Source organism: Penaeus vannamei, unplaced genomic scaffold, assembly GCF_042767895.1.
Source record: "Penaeus vannamei isolate JL-2024 unplaced genomic scaffold, ASM4276789v1 unanchor118, whole genome shotgun sequence".
In the NCBI taxonomy this organism is placed as follows: Eukaryota; Metazoa; Arthropoda; class Malacostraca; order Decapoda; family Penaeidae; genus Penaeus; species Penaeus vannamei.
In genome coordinates, this window is record NW_027213122.1 from 65,001 (window position 1) to 75,000 (window position 10,000).

At 45.3% G+C, this 10,000-nt stretch overlaps 1 protein-coding gene across 1 annotated transcript in view; it reads left to right on the plus strand.

Annotated features, from left to right (window-relative positions):
* LOC113808145 (organic cation transporter protein) overlaps positions 1-10,000 on the plus strand; it is a 30,192-nt gene that overhangs the window by 18,245 nt on the left and 1,947 nt on the right. The window contains exons 9-12 of the mRNA XM_070119372.1: positions 672-931; positions 6,742-6,926; positions 9,346-9,497; positions 9,921-10,000. The exon at positions 9,921-10,000 is cut by the window's right edge and continues 1,947 nt beyond it. Of these exons, the coding sequence (XP_069975473.1) occupies positions 672-931; positions 6,742-6,926; positions 9,346-9,497; positions 9,921-10,000 (677 nt within the window). The remainder of the gene's footprint in view (positions 1-671; positions 932-6,741; positions 6,927-9,345; positions 9,498-9,920) is intronic.

Genomic DNA, 10,000 nt, shown 5'->3' on the forward strand with positions numbered 1-10,000 from the left:
TTCCCCTCCCTTTCTCCCTTTCTCGCCTCCCCCTCCCTTTCTCCCTCTCCCGCCTCCCCTCCCTTTCTCCCTCTCTCGCCTCCCCCTCCCTTTCTCCCTCTCTCGCTTCCCCCTCCCTTTCTCCCTCTCTCGCTTCCCTCTCTCTTTCTCCCTCTCTCGCCTCCCCCTCCCCTTCCTCCCTCTCTCGCCTCCCCTCCCTTTCTCCCTCTCTCGCCTCCCCCTCCCTTTCTCCCTCTCTCGCCTCCCCCTCCCTTCCTCCCTTTCTCCCTCTCTCGCCTCCCCCTCCCTTCCTCCCTCTCTCGCCTCCCCCTCCCTTCCTCCCTTCCCCCTCCCTTCCTCCCTCTCTCGCCTCCCCTCCCTTTCTCCTCTCTCGCCTCCCCCTCCCTTTCTCCCTCTCTCGCCTCCCCCTCCCTTCCTCCCTCTCTCGCCTCCCCCTCCCTTCCTCCCCTTCCCCTCCCTTTCTCCCTCTCTCGCCTCCCCTCCCTTTCTCCCTCTCCGCCTCCCTCCCTTTCTCCCTCTCTCGCCTCCCCCTCCCTTTCTCCCTCTCTCGCTCCCCCTCCCTTTCTCCCGCTCTCGCCTCCCCCTCCCTTTCTCCCTCTCTCGCCTCCCCCTCCCTTTCTCCCGCTCTCGCCTCCCCCTCCCTTTCTCCCTCTCTCCCTTCCCCATTCCAGGACGCCCCGCCTTCGCATCATCACCCTGTGCATGTACGTCGACTATCTCATTGTCGGGATGGTGTACTACGGCCTCTCCCTCGGCGGAGGCATCTTCAGCAGCGACCCCTTCATCTATATGGTGCTCATGGGCGTGATGGAGGTGCCTGCCTACACGGTGATGGTGCCTGTGGTGACGAGCTTCGGCCGGCGAGCTCCTACGGTGTTTTTCTTCCTGTTCAGTGGGGCGGTTTTGCTGTGTTTGCCCTTCATTCCTCTGGGTGAGTTGGGTTGAGGGGGGTTGGGGGGTTGTTTGTGTAGGGGAGTGTGTGAGAGAGAAGGGGAGAGATAGATGGATGGATGGATGGATGGAGAAAGAGAAAGATAGGGAGTGTGAGCGGGAGAGAGAGGGGGGTGGGTGGGAAGAGAGAGGGGTGGGAGAGAGGAGGGGTGGGAAGAGAGAGGGAGAGAGAAGGGGGAGAGAGAGAGAGAGAAAGAGAGAGAGAGATAGATAGATAGATAGAGAGAGAGAGAGAGAGAGAGAGAGAGAGAGAGAGAGAGAGAGAGAGAGAGAGAGAGAGAGAGAGAGTAAGAGAGGCAAGGGGGGAGTGAGTGAATAAGAGAGCGAAAGAGAAAGAGAGAGAGAGAAAGCAAGAGGGTGAGAGAGAGAGAGAGAGAGGGAGAGAGGGATAGAGAGAGAGAGAGAGAGAGAGAGAGAGAGAGAGAGAGAGAGAGAGAGAGAGAGAGAGAGAGAGAGACTTTGACTTTGACATGTTTATTGAGACAAAAGTAAGATTACATCTCAAAAGGATGAGGTAACTTAGGTTATCCTCACCCTTACTTAATAAGTCCCTGTGCGGCCTCACAATTCCTTATACAAAGCTTAGGTACAATAATATTTAAAATTAAATATAGCACTTAAATTATAAAGAATTACAAGCATTACAAGAATTCAGAGTCATTGGCTTACATATCTTTAAGGTGATATAACACTCCCACCCTCATCCAGATAAGTCCTCTCCTGGCCTTACATAATCAAATACAGCGCACAAAAAAATATGCGCACGCAATATATAATTATAATCCCGGAGAAGAGATGAATCAATTGTTGAGTGGAATGATTGTATTTCAGGAGAATGATGCCTAACATACGCCATTCATCAACAGTAAAGTAGGAGACATTATAGTCTCAGCAGGAGTAACAGCCTACATACCTATGCATATTTGCGAGGTATGTTTATGATATTGGTGCAAATTGCCTGTACCTCTTCAAAATCTCGAATACCTGACCGTTCCTAATCATCCATACAGCCTGTTCAGGTAAACCTGTTATCTCTGCATTTCTATGTGTCTGAAGCATAGAACACTGTAATATATAATGCGTCAATGTATGTGATCTAGGTAAACTACACACCCTGCATTCTTTTTCTTTCTCGCTTGCTGGAACGCCTAACTCCCAATAGTATTTATATCCAAGCCTGATTCTCATGTACACAGTCTTTCCATTTGCTCTTGCCCTTCCCATAAGCAAAGTCTGTGTTCGTCGCAAGATGCATATAGTGTCTCAGAGTATCGCTTTTCCTGATCGCGTCGCCCTTCCTGGCCTCGTCATAGTCTAACTATGTCCTCTTGATATTGCTCTTTACCTGTTTAAGAGTCCGCATGCAGTGAATGTCTACCTCATGCTTCCTGGTCGCCCCCTTGGCGATCTCATCAACAGCTTCATTGAAGGTGACACCTACATGCGAAGGGATCCACACAAATGCAATCACACGCCCCTGACCTCGCAACCTATGAACTATCAAACGACACTCGCCAACTATGTGGTCAAACACAGGGTTCTTGCTGTTAAGTGAGTCCAGTGCTCCCCTGCTGTCCACAAAGAAGTAGGAATCCTTATTAATGATTTCAATCTCTTTAGGCGCCGTCAGTATTGCCCATAGTTCAGCTTGTGTTGAAGATATGTGATTGCTCAGTCTCATCCCAGTGCTTGTGGTGACCACTCCGCTCCCAGTGAACTGTCTGATGATGACTCGGCACCCAGCTCTGCCATCTTCCAGGACTGGCCCGTCACAGTAAACAATGTCAAGTCGTGTTAGACTATTTATTTTATGGCTGTACGTTGCTTTAAGTTGACCTGGTTCATACATGGATTTATTCATAGAGAGAGGGTCTACATCTATGTTAATATCCTGATCCTCCCATTGCGGCACCTTAGGAGGTGTCTGATGAGAATGACAATAATCCTTCAGGTCATAATATTGAATGCTATTTCTGTTCCTTCATATATCCTCGCTTGCCTTACCTATAAAATAATCTCATGTTGTTAAAACCGCTGGCCATATCTCTCACTAATTTCTTTCCACTGGTCCCTCTCATTAACCTGATGGCCGCTATTGCATTGATCTCTCTCACTCTCTGTACAATGCTTTGCAATCCCGTCTCTGCTCTCATTATATCTATCCTGGTATTCCTTTGACACCCGAGGATTATTCTCATAGCTTCATTTTGTATGGTTTCAAGTTTCCGGAGTCTGCCTTGACAGGCTATGGAAAGTGCTGGCTCTTATCGTACTAATGTAGATTAGCCTCAGCAAGGGCACCCCAGCTCCTACACCGCGACAAGCAAGTGCTCTGAGCGGCTGCAGTCGCGCCCTACACTGAGTCAATATATGATTCACCTCAGCATCTTTACTTGATACAGTAAAACCAATGTATACTCCCAAATATTTATATGTCAATACTTTTTCCACCTGTTTGTCATTTAAACTGAATCTCACGTTGCCCCTTTGTTTGCTCTAAAATTTTGTCTTTTCTTCATTGATAACCAGCCCTAATGTTTGAGCAAGTTTACTAAAGTTTTTCAGCGCTGTCTGTAAACGGCGCTGTGTAGTCCCTTGTATCAATATATCATCTGCGTATATAATTGGCTGGACGCCCTGAGGATAGCTCTCTGAGGCTATTCTGTTCAGCAGTACGTTAAAAAGTGTTGGGCTTAAAACGCCTCCCTGTGGTGTTCCCAGCTCAAGATTTTCTTCCTCTGACAAACAGCCTTGAAACCACACAAAAGCTCTTTTCTCAGACAAATAGTCACCGATCCGCTTAAGCAACGTTCCTGTGACCCCTAACATTGCCAACTCATACATAATCACTTCTCCGTTGGCTTTACCAAAGGCTCCCTGTAAATCAACAAATACTCTACACTTTTCTGCATCGTTGGATAAACACTGAATTAGGCAATCAGATATTCCCTTCCCTTTCATAAACCCGTACAGATTACAAGAGAGTTTATCTCCAATCACATACATTAGTCTGTTTAATATTATTCGTTCCATCATCTTGCATAAGCAGGATGTCAGAGATACAGGCCTGTATCCACCTGACGATTTAGGAATGGGCATTATTAAGGCTTTTTTCCAGGCCTTCGGCAATCTACCTTCCAAATAGCTCATGTTAAAAAGATCTAATAAAGGGCTGTTCTCCATGCTTACTAATGCATTTAGAATGTCATATATAACGCCATCTTCTCCTGGCGATGGTCTGACAAGATACTGCAGTAATATTTAAGGATGACTGTATTTGTTCTTTTCGTTCAATTTCCCATGCGTCTAAAGCATCGCGAGTGTGTTGTGGCAATGACACCAGTGAAGATGCCTTCGCCCATTTCTGAATATGTTTGTTTGCCTCCTCCTCTGGGTGTGGGTGACCGATGAGGTTATTTGTTTTGCCCTTCACCTTATTGACGTGATGCCATATTTCTTTAAGGCTTTTGCATTCCTCGATGTTTTGCGCAAATTCTTTCCAGTATTTCTCCCTTATTTCTTTCCGTTTTTCCCCACACATTCTTGATATATCAAGGAATATATCTTTGCTTGGAGGTTACTGCTGTGGCTGGGCACCACGGTGGGTAAGGACTAAGCTCTGTCGCGTCAGCACTCGCTGACACACGTTGATTGAGTCGACATTTGTCGGCACAGGCCGGGCTCCCCCATAGCCCGGGCGAGGCTCAGCTTCGCATATCGGACTTATCCTTATTTCACCTTGTTGCAAATGAAGCTTCACACACACACTTTCTATGCCGTTAGTTCTGCACGACGTCTCTGTTAGTTCAGAGGGTACTGAACTTTTGACATGACACTCCCCGTATTCGGTCACCGGCATGAAGGTTGTACGCTCTATAATCATTAAGTTTAGGAGTATCACCTTTCGTGTCCCTGGTTTCCTAGAGACAAACTACGTCAATATTGTTTTTCAGTACAAAGTAGTGAACGTCTGTAACTCTGGTAAGCAAACTACTAACATTCCACGATAATATTCTAATACTACGCTCCATCAGGTTTTGATTGTGTCCTTATGCTTTTCTACTACTTTTTGAATAGTTCCCCATAGCTCTTGAATAATTTCCCATTTTTTCAGGAGGTTTTCTTTCTCCGGATCCTTACATTTTAGGAGGACTGACCGGAAGACCTCAGATGTTCCTTCCACTATGCTTGATTTTATTGTCCTTTCTTTACCCTTAATGGTAATCTTTCTTTCTATTTTTTTCCCTTGCAAGTCCACTATTCATTTCTTTCACGGTCTCCTCTTCCTTTTTTTGTTCCTTTTCTGCAAGCCGTTTTTCTAATGCGTCCATCCTCTTGATCATGGCCTGCATCATCTGCGTGAGTGCGGATATTGCCTCCCCATCATTATTGCGCGGCACCTCCTGCACCTGTTGTTGCTCCTGCGTTCGCTTGTCTTCCTTAGGCACCACGGCCGGTGGGCCCTGCAGCCAGGCGTTCGGGACAGGAGCTGCTGTCTCCCTCGGCACCTCTGCCTGCATAGTGACCGGCCCTGCCTCCCTCGGTGCCTCTTCTGCGACTCCTTGGTGGGGAACGGCCGAAGTTACCTTCCACTGAGGCCTCGTTCTGCATGCCAGAGATCCGGCATTGTGCGGGCCTCCGCAATTGCAGCAGCAAGGCTGAATTCTGTCTCCCTTTTTTATTTTGGCCCGGCTGATCCTGGAATCGTGTTTCTTGCCGCAGAACCTGCATCGGGCGTCCTGTTGGCATTGCACGATTTGTGGCCCCATCTGCAACATTTGAGGCACATGACTGGCGGCTCCACATACGGTGCCACCCTCCTGTACCCCGCTCCAGAGATGAAGATCCTCTCTGGTACTACGAGCTGACTCCGCTCCTCACCCCTGGACTCGTTCCTCTTCACCCACACGAACCTTTCGTCGTCCAGGAGATATTCAGGGTCCAGTACAATAGGGTATTGGAAAATTATCACTTTCGTGAGTTTTTCCCCACCCTTTGGGACAGTCATCACCGTCCCCTTGTACCCTTGAGTCGTCAGGGCTTCCTCTGCGGCTCAAAACCACGGTGGTCCCGGCCCAACTGCGTGGCCCATCTTAATTTCTCCATGAAGTTCATGGCACAGTTCTGCGGGAATAGCAGCCTCTTCCTGCCGTTCACATCTTCATTCTGACTTCCTTCCTTGCTTTCATATTTCTTTTTCCTCTTTTCTTCCTGCTCGTATCTATTCTCAGTATCACTCATCTCACTTGCGCTTTCGTCGTTTCTTTCCCTCTTATGGGAACAACCACTTTCCATATTCCCTTTCACACTAATTATCCAATTTCCTGTCTTTTTGGATCACGACTGTTATACGACAGTTTTGGGTAGATTGCGGAACACTGGAGGGCCTGAGGCACCTCACCCGCTCCCTGTCCGAGGACTAGGTGGGGGCGGGTAAACACAGGGTTCTGGAAATCTCTCACGGCTGAGCACAGCACACAAACACGTCCTAATTCTACGAGAGATACACCACGACAGAGAGAGAGAGAGAGAGAGAGAGAGAGAGAGAGAGAGAGAGAGAGAGAGAGAGAGAGAGAGAGAGAGAGAGAGAGAGAGAGAGAGAGAGGGAAAGGGAGAGAGAGAGAATGAGAGAAATAGATAGATAGAGAAAAAACAAAAACAAAAAAATGACCTAAACCCCACCACCTTCCATCTCCCTCTCCCATCCCTCTCCCTCCCCACTCCAACCCCAACCCCCTACCTCCAACCCCACTTTAACCTTTCTCCTCTCTCTCTCCCCCCCCCCACCAGGATGCGGATGGCTCGCGGTCACCTTAGCCATGATCGGGAAAATGATGATCACGTCGGCCTTCCAGATCATAGTCCTTTACTGCTCCGAACTCTTCCCGACGGAGGTCAGGACTCGAGGGGTCAGCACAGCCTTCATGATGTCTCGCCTCGGATCCACCTGCTCCCCCTTTATCACGGAGTATCTTGTGAGTCCCTTTCGCAGGCATTGGCGGTGTGTGAACGTGTGAATACAGATAGATGGGTACGTAGGTGGGTAGATGGGTAGATAGATGGATATCTAGTGAGTCCCTTTCGCAGACATTGGGTGTGTGTACGTGTGGATACAGATAGATGGGTAGATAGATAGATAGAGGGGTATGTAGGTGGATAGGTGGGTAGATAGTGGGGTATGTAGGTGGATAGGTGGGTAGATGGGTAGATAGATGAGTATGTAGGTGGATAGGTGGGTGGATAGGTGGATAGATGGGTAGATAGAGGGGTATGTAGGTGGATAGGTGGGTAGATAGAGGGGTATGTAGGTGGATAGGTGGGTAGATAGAGGGGTATGTAGGTGGATAGGTGGGTAGATAGAGGGGTATGTAGGTGCGTAGGTGGGTAGATAGATGGGTATGTAGGTGGATAGGTGGGTAGATAGATGGGTATGTAGGTGGATAGGTGGGTAGATAGATGGGTATGTAGGTGGATAGGTGGGTAGATAGAGGGGTATGTAGGTGGATAGGTGGGTAGATAGAGGGGTATGTAGATGGATAGGTGGGTAGATAGAGGGGTATGTAGGTGGGTAGGTGGGTAGATAGATGGGTATGTAGGTGGATAGGTGGGTAGATAGATGGGTATGTAGGTGGATAGGTGGGTAGATAGATGGGTATGTAGGAGGATAGGTGGGTAGATGGGTAGATAGATGGGTATGTAGGTGGACAGGTGGGCAGATGGGTAGATAGATGGATATCTTGTGAGTCCCTTTCGCAGGCATTGGGGGTGTGTGTACGTGTGAATACAGATAGATGGGTAGATAGATAGGTATGTAGTTGGATAGGTGGGTAGATGGGTAGATAGATGGGTAGATAGATAGGTATGTAGTTGGATAGGTGGGTAGATCGGTAGATAGATGGGTATGTAGGTGGATAGGAGGGTAGATGGGTAGATAGATGGGTATGTAGGTGGATAGGTGGATAGATGGATAGATATATGGATATCTTGTGAGGATGAGGATGAGGATGAGAAGGAGAGGAAGGAAGAGGAGGAGGAGGAGAGGAGAGGAGGAAAAGGAGGAGGAGAGGGAGGAAGAGATGGAAAAGAGGGAGGAGGAGGAAGAGGAGAGGGAGGATGAAAGAAGGAGGAAGAGGAAGAGGAGAAGGAAGACGAAAAAGAAGAAGGGGAAGAGGAGGAAGAGGGCGAAGAGAAGGAGGAGGAGGATGAAAATGAAGAGAAAGGGTAATAGAAAGAATAACAGAAGTAGGGAGAGGATGGTGTTGATAATGATATTGATAATTATGTTGGTGATGATGGAGAAGATGATGAAGAGGCGGAGAAAGTAAAAATTACGATGATAATAATAATAGTAACAACAATAATAATAATAATAATAATATTAATAAAATTGATAATAATAATAATGATATAAAAACGATAGTAATACAGCAACAACAAAACAACAACAATGATAATAATGATAATGATAGTAATAACATTGATAATGATAATAATTATAATGATAATAATAATAATAATAATGAAAATAATAATAATAATAATGATAATAATAATAATAATAATACCAATAATAATAATAATAATGATAATGATAATAATAACAATAATAATAATAACAATTATAATGATAGTAGTAGCAGCAGTGTAGTAGTAGTAGTAGTAACAATAATAATATCAGTAATTATCATTACTATTATTATTAGTATTATCATCATTATGATGATAATACTACTGATAATAACAATAATAACAATGATAGTGATAATAACGATAATATTAAAAATAACAATGATAGCAATAACAATAATGATGATAATAGTAAGCCCCAGGATGATGATGGTGATGATAATTGCACTGATAATGATAATAGTAATAATAACGATTATATTGATAATAATAATTATAATGATACTGATAATGATAGTAATAATAATAGTAATAATGATAATGATGACAATAGTACTAATACTAATAATAAGAACAACAATGACAATAACAATAATAATAATGATAATAATAATAACAATAATAATGATAATGATAATAATAATAACAACGACAATAATGATAATAATAGCAATGACAATTATAATACAAATAGTGATACAAACAATGATGATAATAATAATATCAATGATAATGATGATGATAATAATAATAATATCAATAATAATAATGACGATAACATTAATGATAACAATGATAGAGATTGCAATAATGATTCCAATAATAACAAAACAGCTATGATAATCAGGAAGATAATAATGATGATAATAACAATAATAATAAAAAACAGTAGATAAAAAAAAAAAATAATAATAACAAAAAAAAATAGATGTAACTAAAAAGCTTCAGAACTGATCGATATAATTTTTTTTTTTCCGCTGTTGCCAGGGCGCGGCGTACCCCTGGGCGCCCTCAGTGGTGTTCGGGGTGTCGTCCATCGTCGCGGGCATGGCAACACTGGCGCTGCCCGAGACGCTGGGCGTGGCGCTGCCTGACACCATCGCCCACCTAGAGGAGAGGGCGGCGCTGGGCACGAAGAGGTAGGGCGGGCATCGCTTTTCTCTCGGTCGTCTTCAACTTTAATCTCTTTAGCGCACGTGCAAACTCTCGTGCACACTCACACACACACACACAAATACTCACACACGCAAAAAATACTCTCACACAGACACGTACACACACAGGCACGCACTTACACAAAGATAGTTACCTACACTTTCTCAAAACATATACATATATATATTTGTCTATATATTCATATACATACAATGTGCTGTGAACTCGACCAGTATCCCTGCTTACCTGGGGAGCATATTAGCTTTCCCTTCATCCTTTTAGCTTTCATCTGCCACCTTACCTTTGCCTGTCTTTTGCCACACCAGTTTCCTCTTTCTTTCATCTGCCACCTTACTTTTACCTGTCTTTTACTCTTTCACTCGCCCTTCCCCTTCCCTGTTCCTCAGAATGTTCCTCCGGATGCTCACGCGCGAGTACAGCGCCGGCCTCCGCTTCAGCCCCGCCCTCACACGGCCTCCTCAGCTAA